The sequence below is a fragment of the Athalia rosae genome, chromosome 8 (assembly GCF_917208135.1).
Source record: "Athalia rosae chromosome 8, iyAthRosa1.1, whole genome shotgun sequence".
Taxonomy (NCBI): domain Eukaryota; kingdom Metazoa; phylum Arthropoda; class Insecta; order Hymenoptera; family Athaliidae; genus Athalia; species Athalia rosae.
The window spans coordinates 4,120,001-4,137,494 of NC_064033.1; the positions used below are offsets into that span (position 1 = coordinate 4,120,001).

Consider the following 17,494-nt stretch of genomic DNA (forward strand, 5'->3'; position numbering starts at 1 on the left):
GGTAGTAGTGTGTATTGCCCCGAGTTGCGGGAGAGAGAAGGAGAAGGAGCGAAGAGGAGGAGGAGGAGGAGAAGAGCGTCGCGACGCAGACGCTGCTACGCGAGGAAACTGGCCGACCTACTGGTTACTAAACTCTCGCAACTAACGCCGTCGGTGGCGGTGGTGGGGGAATTTCATTCACCGCCGCGACACTACCCACAAACGGGGATAACTCTAAACCCCCCCCCCCCCTCCCCTCCCCCTTTCTCCCTTCCCTCGCTCCCTTTCCTCCCGCCCCCCACCCCCCTCGACGCGCGTGCGCAAACAAACTGTTAAACCAGACAAACTTCCGAACCCGCGACCAAACGAGCTCCTGCCACCGATCACGCAGCAGCAGCAGCGGCTCTGCCTTCGAATCGCCGGCGGTCCTTTCCTCATCGTCCTCCGAATTCCCTCCCTCCCTCCCTCGCGTTTCTCAGATTCCGCTTTCCGTATCCTTTTTTTATTTCTTAATCCCGGTGTCCCTCGTTCGTCTGTACACTCCTTTTATTCATCTTCACCTATTCGCGTTGGTTCACTTTTGCGGCGAGTCCTGCGAGTGATTTGTTTTTTTTCCTTTTTTTCTTTTTTTTTTTTTTCATTTCATTTCTTTCACACGCATCGCTAATTGGACGGTACCGATCGGTACGATCGGTCGCTCCGTTACCAACAATCTCGCGATTGCACTTCTCGTATCACGTGTACACGTACGTACGTATCGTTATACTTTCGGATGCGTATCTTCACAAATTTATAGGTATATACTCCGCGGTACAACGGCGTCCGGAGGGATGATACATTTTCATATAGATATATGTATATAGGACACGTGACAAAATTATGTTACATATCCCGAATGCACGTTGCACCTCTATGCCCGCGCGAGAGGGGGGGGGGGGGTTTAGGTTAGGTACGCGCAAAGACGTGATGTGCGGTGCATCGAACGTTGCGACGTTCGAGCCGGGTTGCACGCGAAGAGCAACAGGAACGCGCGTATATTATATACACTAACATATATACGTGTATGTGTATATATATATATATATATATATGTGTGTGTACGCCGTTGCATTCCCCTGCGGTGCATTGACTTCGGGGGACCATTCCCTCCCGTTCCATTCCATTCCATTCCATTCCATTCCGTTCCGTTCCGTTCCCTCTTCATCCGGGACCTTGTGCGTATATTCTCCTCTCTCCCTTTTTTCAACCGTCTCGGATCCGCACCGTTCCCACCCGGAGATATCCTCTCTCCATACCGCAGGCTCCGCGCGCGCGCTCTTCCTCCTCCGCTTCTCTGCCGATCCACCGGCGCATCAACAACAACAACAACAACAACAACAACAACAACAACATTCCTTTTTTTCCCCGGAGTACCTTAACGGCGGTATATATATATATATACATACACGTATACGCTCTATATGGAGACGTTATATACTTATACTGTTATCTTCACTCTCGTATCCCGATGCACCGCCAATAAGATCGCATAGATTATCAATCGTGTACGACTGCAGGTATTGTGCATCGTCGTCGTCGTCGTCATAGTCATAGATTATCTCGCGTGCGGCGATGTAGTATAAGACGGGTATTGTCGATGACGGTGTATAACGAAGATGAGAATCATCGTTTGTGGAGGGGGTTTCTCAATTTTTCCTTTTTTTTTTTTTTTTGTTTTTCTGTTTTTTTCTGTTTTTCGATTCGTTTCTCTCCGTACACGTTTGTGTAACGTGGAGATTGTCGAGGTTGCACGCGGTGTCGCGATGACGCGATTTATTCACTCGATCGTAGACGGGCGTCGGAGCTGCAGTTCGACGACGACGACGACGGCCACCCGCACGTGACACCGCGGTCCCGCACAGTAGTAACTCGTCTCTATATTACGTATAGGACTAATTGAAATTTAACGCTCTACGCCGCGTATACGTATACGGATAACCGATGCGCCCAGAGGCGCCACTTATTACCCCGTATTATAATATGTACGTTGTATTATACCTATACGTACACCTATACTTCGCGATGCACGTGACACGCTGACGATACTGCCGCATCGCATTGAAATTACCGAGTTGCCCGCGATGCACAACGCGCACTACACGGTACGCGGTCCTTACTGCAGTTGAACATCTGTATACGTGCGTTATACGGGAATTGTGCATGCTTGAAATGAGGGGGGGGGGGGGGGGGGGGGGTTGGAAAATTCGACGCGAAAACGACGATGGAAATTGTTGAATTTTTTTTGCGAAAAGAAATATACGATCGAACTGTAGTCCCTCAAAATACCTAAGTATACATGATGCAAATTTGACGTTGAAGGTTGTCGCACACGCGTTCGAAAATCCTCCATTCTTTCGCCGTGTGTGTACATTATAGGTATGTGTGCGTACGTAATACCTATAAGTAGATAATCGCGGCCCTGCGGCGGGTTCCGGGATTATATTATATACCTAATGTGTGTATATAACCCATTGTGTTTGCAAAACCCTTTTTCGGAAGAGGTGCAATGCCGGAATTAGGATATATATATAGATGTATATATAGGTACCCTGTACCTATAGGTAAATACCTAATCCCTTTAGGGGTAGGTTGTGTCATACCTGTGCATTTGATATATATATATATATATATAGATACCTGTATGTATACATATATATGCTATCCTTCTTGGGAATCGGCGCAATTTATTTATCGCGTGTGTATCACGTGTACCTCATATATATATATACTTCAATTCGTGGGACCCGAAGGGAAGAAGATCCTTCATAGATCCGTAATTCTAATTCCTTTGGGACGTTTTTCCACCTCGTCGGATAATGACCTTCTTCTTCTTCTTCTTCTTCTTCTTATTGTTGTTGTTATTATTATTATTATTTACCCTTGTCTTTTTTACCCTCGAAGTTCTGCATCCGGCGAGCGAGTTTGCGATTCGAGTTTTTCAAGGGTCGTGGACATTGTCTATATCGTTACATGTACATTCCGAGTCCCGAGTTTTTAAGTTCGGGTAAAAATTTTTACGTATAACTACATATGTATAGGTTGAGTATATAAAGGTATATATAAATATACGTGCAACGTGTATGTATGTACATAAAAAAATAGCGTCAACATTTTTTTTTACATACCCGCAATTAAATACATACAGGTATCTTATATATATTATTCGAAACGTCTCCAAAATTCGATGGATATTCCCCGTGTAATGTGTCTTGAAAAATTTCTCACCTTATACCTGTGCATATATCTTTATATGTGTTACGTTTATACGAAATTATGTAAACATATAAAATGATAACTATTTTCTTGGTATGTAGATAGATGGAATTATTCGACAGGTGAAAATTTTCGCGCCTCAATCGGTATGCGATATTTATGTACGATACGGCGTGTATTACGTTATTTGTCCGTGTACAGGTATATAACATTGGTATATACATACGTTATGTGCACATGTGAATCACACACACGTATACCTGTACAACGAAGGTTTTGAAAATTAGGGGAGGAAAGGTCCTCGACCCCTTTTAATAATTCCTGCAGCAGCGCGGGTTTCATATACATGTATGTACAGCCATCCCCGATATAAATTATATACCTACACGCATGTACGATGTATGTACCTTGTACATACATACATACGCGTTCCATATATACCGTCGCCAAAATCTAGGCTGCACATATCTTCCCGGTCAAGGGTGTGTATCGTATATATACTTTGTATTATATACCCTGCACATAATCGCGCGTACGTCTCTATGTAATTCATTTATTTATTTGTTTATTGATATGCTTTCGATTTTTTTTATAATACGGACCACCGATTGGCTATAATAATTAACGCGGATCAGATCGAAGAATCAACATTTCCCAGACGTTATATAGACGTGGAAAATCCAGCGTTCGAATGACATTTATATGTCCCGAGAAACTACACTGTAGATGCGTCTAGATATGTAAACAATTTGAAATCGTTCGTCGGGATCCGAACAACAAATACAACGAGTATGGTGAACATTGAAAAGTAACGCATTATTCGATTACGATGTACATAAACTCGGTGCGATACCTGTACAGCGATCGTGCGTACAGATACGACAAAAAAGAAATGGGAAACGTCGTAAAAAATTAAAACTCGGACGAGGGAGAAGCTGGAAAATCGGTGTAGATCGCGTACGATATATCATCGGCGGTCGGGGTTTAATCGACGAAATTCGTGTTCGTCGGTCGCGGACGGTCGCGGACGGTCGCGGACGGTCGTTCGGTCGTTGTTCGGGTCGTTCGACGGTCGTAGATTTTCGTTTGTCGTTGGCGGCGGCCATGCTTGCGCGAGTACGGTGGGCGTTGACGGACGGTGACGGGCGTTCCCGTTTTACCCCCCCTACCGCGTCCCATGTGCCAACGTTTGCCAACGACTCTTTGAGAACGCGCGCTATCCCTACTCAACGGGCGAACTGTAATGCGGGAAGAATGCGTCTCTTCGCTCCTACGGTGGAGGGGCGACGAATAACTTGGCCCGCGGAACCGAGAGGAGGGGGAAGAACCCGCGCCACTTGGGGAAGGGGGAGGGGGGGGGGTTATCGAACTAGCTCATCGTCCTCCTCCTCCCCCCCTCTTCCTCCCCAACGACCATCCGTATAAGCCTTTATTTTATCCATACATTTGTTTAAATCTATATAATTATCGGTAAATACGTATATGTATATACCACTGCTTACGGTCATTTACGTATGTGGGATTATGTAAACGCACACCGATTACATATGTACGTTTTATATGTATAGCCTACCCTATCGATTTTTCTTTTCTATTTTATTATTCACATCCGAAAATATATCTATTTTTTTTTTTTCTCGTCTTCGTACAATCGAAACGAGCAAAATAAATTCTTTAATTTTGTTCAATCTTTTCGATCAACAGTTTTTGTTCTCTTCTCTCTTTTTTTTTTTTCTTCTCTTTTGATTTCATTCTCTCGATTGCCATATCTCTTGTAAAAAATGAATGAAAGAATTATTCGATCGCGATCGAATGATTCGCAAACCATTCGTGTATTTATAAACGTAAACGGTTAATTATATTTGTACACAGGATTTATTGAGAGAAATAAAAAAAAAAGAAAAAAAAGAGAATAATTTTTCAATTCGTTTGAAGAAAAAGGAGAAAGAACAATGGAGGAAGAGAATAAATGTACGCATAATATAGGCCGGTTAAAAAGTTATGTACGATATATCCCACTTCCGGTTCGTTAGATGAGGCATGTATACCTACTTGACTTTGTAATTCCGGTCTGCCGCGTGTATATCTATAATACCAATGCTGAAAGTGTAGGGTACTTTAAACGACCACCAGAGCGGCGCTCTTGACCGGGTGATGGTTGAAAACGACGAACGAGTAGAATGACAATAATAATGATTACAGTCGTTATTATTATCATCGTGTAACTCGAACTACGTCGTTCGGATTCTGCGGAAAAATCATTAGCGTTTGTATGTACGCGTATGTATCATGTACAATGATGACACTGTGTATAGTGTGACACCCGAAAGAAAAGAAAGAAAATCTGAAAAAGAAGAAGAAAAGAAAAAACATTTTCTTTTCACACACCTGCGAATTGGAATTGATGAATTTTTCGCTTTCTGATTACAGGCAAATGGTCGGAAGGGTTCTGGTGGATATCTTTCGAAATGCGGTCGATTTTGGAATACAATTACCCGTCGAAGAGATGATGATTCTCATCGGACAGATCTCCGTAGATCCCGGTAAGGTGTTTTTTTCTAACATCTTGATCGATCTTCATTAATTAATCAATCGATCTGTCAAATTTGTATGAATCAAAAAAAAAAAAGAAAAAAAAGAAAAGGAAAATGTGTCTCGATAATCCTGCATGTGCGTTTTCATCTCGCCCACACGCGGTAGTATAAATATATAACGGTACAATCGATAAAAAAAAAAATAATAATTCTGGACAATCGATGCAAACGATAACGATAACGACGACGACGACGACGACGACGACGACGACGCTGTATAGTATCATATAGTATAGGCTATAGGTATGATACATGGAATCGCCTCGAGTTCGTTCGCTCTGTGCGGAAGGTCGCTTCCGTAATGACTCTGCATGGAAGAAGTTCCTGCCGGATGTTGTTACAGCGGTGGCAAGGAAAGGAAGCCGTTCGGAATTAAAACAAAAAAAAAAAAAAAAAATAGAATGAAAGAAAAAAAACCTTCTTAATTACCTTTCCGGTCGTGCATATATATATATATATATATACCCACACACGCATCTACGTGTAATATACGTATATATATAATATCAAAATCTTTTTATTTATTATGAAATGCTACTAATTCGATTGATCATGTGACTCATGTGTATACCTAAGACGTTTTATATAATCGAAAATAACAACAGTCATAAAACGTGTATAATGCGGGCGTGCATGGAATGATTGATAAAATAATATCATGGGACAATTATTCCAAATACATATATAAAATATATACATAGGTATATACATTATATATATATATATATGTATAATCAAGCGTGCGGCTCGTCATCATCGAATGAATTATACTTGCACCGCCGTGTTCGTGAGAGGTGTGTATTTTTTTTTTTTCGAGTGCAAGTATAACCTTTTTTTTTTTTTTTTTCTCTACTTTTTTTTTGTCCCTCTTTTCCCGAGGGGCAGGGGAGATGAGAGTGTGTATATATATATATATATATATATAGGTATACGGACAGAGGGAGAGGTAGGTGACGACAGGCTGCGCTATACTTCCGGTGGGGCACGTGCGCCACCGGAAGTTCATCGTGGGGTTTCGGGAGCGCGGGGATCGTGAGCGTAGGTGGGTACGTACGTACGTACATACGTCGCCCGGTAAGGTAAAGAAAGGGAACGGAGAAAATTGGGAGAAAAAGAAAAAGAGAGGAAGAGAAAATTTCGAAAAGTAGGAGAAATAACGCGGGGGGGGGGGAACTTCGGACGGTGAGGTCGTTATACCGTAATGTCCCGAACTATTTAACGTCCGGTTTTTCTCCTCCCTCGATCCGTTTGACCGTTTTGCAGTAGGTAAGACGTGAAACGAGAGAATGGAAAAATTGCAGCTAGATATATCCGAAATCCACGATGTAATTCGTATATTTTTCTACCGCACAGAGTTACCCACGTCGCCCGCAGTCGTGCGTTTAGTTTTTTTTTTTTTTTTCAATTTCAATTTTTAATCATCGCCGCAGATTCCTACGATTTTCCTTTTCCGTTTATTTCTTTTTTGCTCATTTTTTTTTTTTTTTCATTTCTTTCGAATCGCACACCGCACTTACACCTCAGCGTCGATATTGTATATATGTATATATGTCGTATACGTATATAGCTGCGTACGTATAACTTGCAGTATGGCGGGGCTTCTCGGGATTTTATTTCTAAAAATAATTCCGCTCATTTCTCGGGTACCCATACCCCACCCACGCTCAACCACCCGCGCGCCCTCGAGGGTTGGGGCCCCTTTTTCTTGTCTTATAGCTCGTGCGCTATTAGTAAACCGTAGTTAGGTGTGTGTATATATATATAGGTACCTTATGTACACCGAAAAGCCCCCGTTAAAATTTTTCTTCCATAACACGAAGAACCCCACCCCCCTCCCCCTTCCCCCCCTCGTCCCAACGTATATTATATATGTATACGCGATCGCGGTGACCCGAACACGTGGTACTTGTACACTCCGCGGACGAAAAGTGAAGATTTTTCATTTTTTTCCTTCCCTCCGTAATAATCGTTCTCCAGATTTCCGTTCGTTCGTCTAACCGAATATGCAGTTTTTTTTACGTACGACGAGAATGAAGAAAAGTGATCGCGTCAAAGAAAATCTAAAATACGCGATATAACAGTACATGCGGTAAATGAATAAATGTACACATACATACAGCTTTCGGGAGATGCGTACGAAATAGTTGAGAAAAGTATATAGAGTATATGTACAGTTTTTATATATATATATACGCGATAGAGAGACGAGGAGTGGTGCGCGTGGTTTTTGTAGCAGATGTGTTCGCCGTTCCCCAAATATTCCATCCCCTTGCAGTCGCCGCCGGGCTGCACCCCGTAAATTTTTACAAGTTCCCCGCGCGAGAGATCGTCCCCCCCCCCCCCCCCCCCAAAAGGATATTTTAAGCCGTACCGGTATACCTCCGACACCGCACGCCCCGTATATATATATACCTACCCTCCTCACGACCAGATGAGAGAACGAAGAGGAGATAACGCTCGCTGATTGATAGGCGGTGGCTGCTCTCTCGTATGCGATCCACCTATACAGCCGCCGTTCCGCTCGCTCGACGCGTCGTTAATTTTTTATAATCGATTTTCAATATTCGCAACACTCTCTTTGCTCTATTTTTTTATCTTTATCATCTGAACGCGGAGCAGCGCCACGTGGTAAATACCGCAATTGCGGGAAATCCCCCGACCACGTGTCCGACCGTAACCGACTCGCCTGGCTTTCCTTCCTTCCTTCCTTCCTCAATTTTTTTTTTTTTCTTTCTTTTTTCCGTTAATTTCTTTTTCTCTTTTTCGTGCTTCGAACGACGCCAGAGTGCCGCGTGTCCCTATCACCGGGCCCCTTTTCCTCCGTTCCTCAATTTTTTTTTTTTTCGTTTTTTTTGTTTTTTTTCGTTTTTTTTCCCGTGAACCTCGCGCGTACAACGTACAACGTACACGCGGTATACAAGCGCCATTGGAGGGAGGGGGTGAACGACTTCCTCCCGCCAAGGAAGCGCGCGCTTTCTTTACACGCACGACGAAAAGGTGCGACTGCAACTGCAACTGCAACTGCGACTGCGACTGCAACTGCACCAACTGCAACAGCAGCAGGAACGGCAGGAGCAACAGCCCCCAGTCGGTTTGTAACTACTCGCCGGGAAACCAACTGCACAACGTACCGCGCACACTCTGCACACCGTACATACCTATATCGGTCCGCGTCAACTAAGTTCCTCGCTTCTGCTGCTGCTGCTGCTCCTGCTGCTCCTGCTGCTCCTCCTCCTACTCCTGCCTTTACGCAGGATCACAGTTTTCCATTCATTTTATCGCCGTGTAAAAGGACCTCAGTAGCGCCCACGCATCTGTCGCGAAACGAACGTACGCGTCCCCCGCGATACGTGCTACGATTTCGTACAGTCGAACGTGTATCCTTCGATAGAAATTTTTCGTTTGCCGATAGATATTTCTATTTTAATTGGGGGGTTTTTTTTTTTATTTTTTTTTTTTCTCTTCTTTTTTTGTTTGCCTTTTTCTTTCCTTCGTACGTAAAAGTGTGCAAAAATTATAGCTTCAACGATTGACACTTAAAATTTCCCGGGTATACGTAAATCTATGTACTCGTAGTTGTACATATAACGTATAGGTGTACATGTATAAAATATGAATAAACTTTCGTCGCTATGGGTACCCACATCGAGTATTAAATTTCGTTCGATGTGTCTTCGCGTACTGGGGTATGTGTATCTGTGTGTGATTTATATTTATGTAGATACGTGTATATATATATATATATTTATATACACATATGTATTTTAATACCAGGTAATATGTAGACGATCGGTAGGGGCTAACAATATTGTTGTTAATATACGCACACCGGAGACTGCGTATAATATTGAATAAATGCTTGCGAATAGTGCAGTTTATTTTTATGTGCGTATATAGGTAGGTAAATGCCCAAGGGGTATATAGGTACGTACGTATACATAAGACCGGGGGATTGGGACATATCGCGAAAACTGCCACCGGGCCTCCGTATAGGTATAGGTATATTGTGTATATATATATTTTTTTTTTTTTTTTGAGGAGCAAAAATTATCCCCGCCGCATAAGCAGATGTCCAGTGCAAAGGTACGCAATATATACGGACATTTTCGTTTACGAGTACATCGTATTTTGGAATGTTTCAATCTCTTCTTTTTTTTTTTTTTTTTTCTCTCTCTCTATAGTTTTGTTCGTTAATACCTGATCGCAGTTATATCGGGTACATCGAATTCTTTACTTTCGAGTCGATTCTGCAGCAGAATGTAAGCGAGCTTACGCGATGCGTGAATTTATAGATGAATAGGTATATACATATATATATATGCATCATTTTTTTTATTCACGTATTCGTGCATTGATATACGAGCTGTGCAGAGATTGATCACGCGAAGGTGTGAGGGTGCGAATACTCCGCGTCAACTATTCGGTCGAATCTTTATATTCATATTCATATACATATATATATATATATATATATATATATATATATATATAATTCTAATTATCGTCCGGTGTACACGGCGGTGTGCGCAATACGCGGTACACGCGATAACTCGGACCGTTTTGAAAATTATTTCTAAATTTTGGAAACTAATTTTTTTTTTTTTGTTTTTTCTATTTCTTTTCAGAGCCATCGGTGAGATCGGAACTCGTGGAACAGGTGCCTCACGTTGCCATGATATGCCAGGAGGCAACCAACCGGTTCGGTCACGTACTTCCTCAACATCTACTCGGAATCGTTATCGATTTTCTAAGAGACGACGACAACCAGGTAAGCGCGCAACACGTACACGTATACGTATATGTATAAATCTATCGATATAATTGAGATTATGTTTAACGGAGGCGATACCGTTGCACGTGTTTATAGTTCACGCCCGTACATATACGACGATCGTTGAATCACCCGCGTTACAATACCTGCACCTTACCCGTAAAACGTAAGGTGCGACGACACCGCGTCGGAGGGATTCGACGATCCGAAATAATTAACCGCGGAGTAATTGTTGTCGGTGGTTGTGGTTTTTTTTTTTTTTTTCCCCTTTCTTTATCTGACCCCCTTCGCTTTTCCCGCAGGTTAGAAAAACCGCCCAAGCAGCGCTCCTGGTTTTAATGGAGAGAGGATTGCTCGAGAAGGAACCGATCGAGGAATTGATATGTCCGTCCGTATTAGAACTTTCATACGTCAGCGATCCATCGCCCGAAATACACATGGGAGCTGTCACCGTAAGTTTTTTCAATTATTTTCCCTCGATTATCTCTACAATTATATTCCGCTCGTTTGTCTCATCTTCTCATTTCTATACGTCCCCGCACTCTCGTACGATATATGTATGCGATAAATTTGGGAGAGATCTTTTTTCTTCTTCTTCTTCTTCTTTTTTATTTTTTATTTTCAACACCGAAAACAACGATCGAGACGATCGGAACGTTGCGAATTCCGCGTGAAAGACATGGGTAGTGAGATGTTCGTTTCGCTCCCGCGTCTCACTACCTTGTCTTTCATGTGGCGTCGCATTTACATTCGACGATCTCGCGCGGATGCGGACGCGCGAGCTCGATCTCGACGCGCGTTGCTGCGAGCACCGGAAGAATAGAAGAAAAAAAGCAAAAAAAAACAAGCAAACTGATATCAAATGTCGAAAAATTTATTCTTTATTTTTTTATTATTTATTTTTTTGCTGGTCGATTTTATTACAATTAATTTATCATCTCGTTTGATTCACAAATTCTCCGTATGTATATACATATATATACGCACAATATATATTATACCTGGTACGCATTGTAACGAATACTCATACAGATGTGCGATCGACAAAATACGAAGTTCAACCGATGCAGGGCGTGTGTTCCGTGCGTACCGCGATAATACCGAAGATTTCTAAATATTCGGCATGCTTTTACCATCAAAGTTGGTTTGTCATAGAGCCAACTTACTATCACAGCCAGCTTTGATGAGCAAAATTGTGTCCGATTTCACCTAATGCAGACTGTCTATTGTTTATTTTCAAGCTCTGCAAGGGGGATGGATATTGTTTGTACTCGGAGAACGAAAAACCAAAAAATGAAAAAAAACAAATAAATAAGTACAGAATTTTTGTCGTCCGATACATCAAATTGGTTGTGGAATGTTTCAAATCATATCACAGCCACTTTGATGAGCTCGGCTTACAAAATCAGTCGTCAGAAAAGAAATTAATTAATAATAATATAATAACAACTGTATATGTGAATTTATAAGTTGTCTTTCTTTAATTGAAAAAATTTATTTTTTTTTTTCCCCACAACAATGACGGGTAATTAACAACAGTTTATCGAATTGCGTCGAAATATGTTCGTAAATATGAATAATAACGGATGTAATGTATATTTTTTTTTTATAGAATCTACGAAATTCTGGATTGAAAAGAGAAAAAAAAAAAAAAAGAGACAAATTTTGATAAGTGATCCAATCGTCAGAATGGTTGTGACGTGTTGTTTTTATTGATTCATATCACAGCCATTTTTGACGAGTTGGATTGCCCTTCCGATCATCGTTGTTTAAAAAATTTCCTCACTTTCGATTCTCCAACTTTTCTTTTGCCTTTTGTTTTTTTTTTTTTTACCTACAACATTTTCCACTCATCGATATGAGAGGCGAACCGCGATGGACCCGGGAAATGGGAGAGAGCTGATCTTTGCTCTTCCCTTCGATCGAATTATACGCAACGCTACAGGGTGATCTTGCTGCTCACAAAGTGGCTGTTGTGTGCTAATTAATATTGTGTCATATCACAGCCAGCTTTGATGAACGGCGCGGCACTGAGAACAACCGAAAATATGAAGAAATAATCTGAATAGAGAATCTCCGTTCTACACCGCAAAACTCAACGAATAGGTATCGTCGTCGATGGAGAAAAAAAAAAAAACAACAAGTATCATACATATTTTGACGACGTTATTTTTCCTCCCGTCAGAGTGGTTGTGATGTGAGGTATCGTGAAACATATCACAGCCAGCTTTGATGAGCGGAACGGTGACTGTTATAACGTTCTTACAATAAAAATGTCAACCTCTTCGGATGATATAAAAATTAACGAATTATACAGTTAATCGATTATCGTTCTCCCCTCCTTTGTGTTTTTTTTTATTTTTCGTAATCCAATATATTTGTACTAAATTTCCCCCCCCCCCCCCCCCACCCTTCGTTTTGCATATACACACGGATATCCTCCGTATCTCTATATTCCCACGTAGCGTAACGACGGAATTTCGTTGAATCGTAATTGAAAAATACAATATATTTTTCCTTTTTTTTTTTTTTTTTTTTTTCTGTTCATTCGAATCTTCAGCTCATGTGCAAGATGGCCCCGCTGATCGGTAGAGAACTTACGGAGAGGCTGTTCCTGGGCAGATTCGTAGATCTTTGCGTGGACGAAACGTTTTACGTGAGGAAAGTCTGCGCGGCTAATTTCGCCGATTTTTGCGCCGCCGCGAGCAGAACGTCCGTTGAAAATATACTGGTGAGACGTCGGTTATTTCTTCTTCTTCTTCGCGTGAAAACCTGTGATCCGACCATTTTGTTCAATGTCCCCGTTGTTCTAAACGAATTTTGTTTTTGTTTTTCTTTCTCAACGATATTCACAGCTACCGAGGTTCATAGATTTGTGCACGGACGAGGTTTGGGACGTACGAAAAGCTTGCGCCGAGGTCATGATGTCCGTCTCCTGTTGCGTGTCCCTCCGTCATCGACAACTCTCCCTGGCGCCGGTTTTCGCCGCCATGTTATCCGATATATCGAGATGGGTCAGAATATCCGCTTATCAAGCGCTCGGGCCGTTCATAGCAACGTTCGCTCAGCAGTTCACCGAATTGTCTTACAATCAGTACGGAGAAGTCGTCTTCACGGATCAACGGGGCACAGAATTGAAGTACAAGTGAGTCGAAAATTGGACAGTCCTTATCACGTCACGTTGCCAATGTCGTGCCTCTGTTTTCCTCCCCTGTTTTTATTTATTTATTTATTTATTTATTTATTCATTTATTTATTGTTATTCGTTGGACATTCCATTTCATCCGTTGCTCAAGCGTCTGTCGCAATTGTTTACAACGGTTTTCTACTCCACAGATTATCCTTTTCGAATCCCCGTCCCACGGTGCTCGCGGAGGTCCTTTACTTCGGCGACAACACGGACGACAATTTCGAGAGCGAGGACCGCGGAATCCGCAAAAGGTGCAGAAGGACGGGGTGGCGGAAAACGTCCGACGGGGACACCACCACGGCCGACGGCGAGGTATCCCACGACGACACGGAGAAATTCAATCCCTTCCAATATTACTACGTGTCGCCGGAAATGCCGTTGGATCTGGAGATAGTCGAGGCGGGCAGATCGCCCCCGAAGGACGAGAACGACGAACGGAAGGAGGAGAACGCGCCGGCGGAGAGCCGGGACAACAAGGTCAAAGAATCTAAAGAAAATTCGCAGCGCGAGGGGGCCTCGAACAACGACTCTCAACGGAAAGGGCAATTCGATATCGGCGCCAACTCCCTGGCGAATTTCGAGTACAAACGACGCCTGGCCAACTACGACCCCGGGTTAAACGACACCATGGAAGTTAGCTCGGACGACTCGTGCGACGCGGCGGAGGACGCACCGAGGCCGGAAATCAACCCGGCCGACAAATACGATTCGGACGGAAGCTACCAGTCCATCGTGCCTCAAACTCTCATAGACAATTTCGTGATGTTGCCGTCGTCCTCGTTGGCCACCGACATGGACGCGAAGATACCCCACCACTGCGCGTTCAGTTTCCCCGCGGTAGCTTTGACCCTGGGAAGGGGAAATTGGCACCTGCTGGTCGACGCTTACAGAACGCTGACTTGCGCGCTCCAGTGGAAAGTCAGACGCACCCTGGCCTCCAGTATTCACGAGTTGGCCATTATACTGGGCGAGGATCTGGCGGCCAGAGATCTCGTCCCGATCTACGACGGCTTCATCAAGGACCTGGACGAGGTGAGGATCGGGGCCCTCAAGCACCTCGCCACCTTCCTCAAGGTCCTGAGACCGCAGGACCGCCGCCAGTATCTGCACAGGTTCGACGATTTCTTGGTCACCGACCCCGAGTGGAATTGGCGATTCCGCGAGGAACTCGCCAATCAATTGTTGGAAGCCGTGGACCTGTTCAATCCCGTCGACGTTTCCGAGTGGATAACGACCGTCGCCCTTCATCTTCTCGTTGACAAGGTCGCCGCGGTCAGAACGGTCGCCCTCGCCTTGGTAAGCCGATAATTAATTTTCGACGTCGGTCGACAACCGCGTTCTCCGTCTCAATTCGCTCGCGTTCGCTCGTTAATCGTTCGAATGACCCGTTCAACAGGTCACTCAAATAATATCGTATCTGTCGGTCGACGAGGCTTTGGTCACGGCGTTGGTCCGAGAACTTGGTAACATGTTTCCTCGCTCGGCAAAATGGACGCATAGGCAAACCTACGGTATACTGTGCTCCCAGCTGATAACGAACGGCGCCATAACCGCCGACAGATTTTCGAGGGAGATGTTGCCGCATTTGATAGATCTGTCTTTGGATACGGTGCCGAACGTCAGACTGTCAGTTGCCAGGACATTGGCGAGATACGTGGCTACGAGAGGACGTTAGTATTGACGAAGATGATTACGTTGCTAATTTTCTTTCGACAAAGATCAAGGGAATTTATTTTAACCGATGACGTCTTCCGTTTTTCATTTTTTCAGCCGAGTGGCAAGGGGGACCTGAGCAAGCGGAGGCTGTGAAAACAAAATTGAAACATTTACGGCAGGACGCTGACAGGGATGTCCGCGAACACGCGGTCCTGATAAGGACGCATTAGCGTACGGAGGAGAAAAAGGATAGAAAAATGGTTCGATCCTTTACGCCGGGGGGTGCATCGGTTTGGAAATAATCTTCTACCGGCCCCCGTTACCACCCACCATGTGTTTGTTGGACCTCTGTGATTCCGATTGTCGAATGAATGTACGCCGAAAAACAAGGATTAGATAATATCCGTCAAATTTGCGAATGCGAGTGGAAAGAATAACTAGTTTTATTTTATTTTATTTTTTCTTTTCCATTCTTTACTACGATTCTTCTTTGCCCTCGAGCCTTGTTACTAATCGACACTATTCCAATATTTTTTTTCTTTTTTTCCATCAACCACTACCACTACCTTTACAGCCCGCTGTTATCACTTCTAATTATTTCCTGCATCGTCGATATTCCCAGAAAAAAATTCCTAAGATTGTCGCGACTAAGTATTCGTATGAAACAAAAAGAAAAATAAATAAAAAAAATAATAATCGAAAAACAATATAAAAAAAAAATAATGAAAAAAATAACGATAATAAATAAATAGGGAACTTTGATAGAAATAGATAGGATAATGTGAAATACGAGCTTTTCTGTAATTTCTATATATTGTAACAACGTATAAGTTGTCTGTAAGTATACTCGAGAAACGAATCAATTTCCTTTTGATATGATGCGCCTGGTTTACACCGAAACTTGTTATATACGTCAATTGAAATTGGGCTCGTTAAAATATTCGTGAGTCCGGTGATAATTGATGATTGTTCAGCCACTCCCCCCCCACCCCCCACCCCGTCAGACTCATTTTCGTTAAGTAGTAAGCGTTAGAAATTTTAAATGTTCAACAATTTTTTCCTATGAAAAACAAGAGAACATTTCATTTAATTTTTATCCATTTTTCTCTCGTCTTTGAAATTTTTATAGAGTTGCGGCCTCATTCCTCCCCCTCTAGCCCCCCCCCCCCTCGCCCCGCCCCATAGTAAAACGCTGAGACAAAAATGAAATTTTCACGTCACCGTAAAAGCGACAGCTTAAATCCCTCCGAATTTCGCAATGACGTCAAATTCTCTGATGGTTTGCGTTGAAAAACGTCTTCGCTACCGTAAGAAAAACGTTGGCGTTTACCGCCGAGCTCAATTCTTAATTACCTAATTCACGATTAACGATTGAATAACGTCTGGCGAGTGTATGAAAAAATCAGTTCGAGTTACCGGGGGAACTTGATATTCTGTGAGATAGATTAACACTGTAGATTCGAATAGTTAAGATATTAATAAAACGGACGAAGCAAACAAAACGTAGGAAAAAATGAATAAATAAATAATAAACAAATAAGAAGAAAATAACATCTATTGTGATGCGGTAAATTTTTCTTATCATACGTAATAAGTACCATAAAATGTGCATCATCGTTGTGATCGCCATAGATGAAAGGAAAAAAAAAAAAAAAAAAAACAATAATAATCCTTTTGGATAAATCTTTTAGAGTTAATATCGAACGAAAATGAATATACATATATAGATATAAATATATTTTTTTTTAATTCATTTTTGTCGTCGTGTTATCGATGACAATTTTTTTACCAAATAATCTTAGGTACTGGCTACGCTGCTAATGCCGTATGCAATTGTACAGAAGACGATGATGTCGATTTCCGTCTCTTTATAAGATAATGATAAATATGATAATTTAGATTACGGAGTATTGGGAAGAATGGGGAAACGACTGTATAAATAATGTAAAAATAAAGAAAAAAAAAAAAAAAAAATCAGAAAAAAGTAACAAAAAGATGAAGAAAAAAAAAACACACACCAAGAAACGAGATGATACATGAGATATCGTAAAA

General features: G+C 42.4%; 1 protein-coding gene across 7 annotated transcripts in view; it reads left to right on the top strand.

The window, feature by feature from the left end:
* The window catches only part of LOC105684986 (serine/threonine-protein phosphatase 4 regulatory subunit 1-like), a 97,627-nt gene extending 80,211 nt beyond the window's left edge, over positions 1–17,416 (top strand). For all 7 annotated transcript variants that reach the window (XM_012398748.3, XM_048659336.1, XM_048659337.1 and 4 more), the window contains 8 exons: positions 5,662–5,774; positions 10,451–10,593; positions 10,899–11,048; positions 13,157–13,327; positions 13,452–13,741; positions 13,933–15,082; positions 15,183–15,456; positions 15,557–17,416. In XM_012398748.3, coding sequence (XP_012254171.2) covers positions 5,662–5,774; positions 10,451–10,593; positions 10,899–11,048; positions 13,157–13,327; positions 13,452–13,741; positions 13,933–15,082; positions 15,183–15,456; positions 15,557–15,672 — 2,407 coding nt within the window. In that variant the 3' untranslated portion in view covers positions 15,673–17,416. The remainder of the gene's footprint in view (positions 1–5,661; positions 5,775–10,450; positions 10,594–10,898; positions 11,049–13,156; positions 13,328–13,451; positions 13,742–13,932; positions 15,083–15,182; positions 15,457–15,556) is intronic.
* The last annotated feature ends 78 nt before the right edge of the window (positions 17,417–17,494 follow it).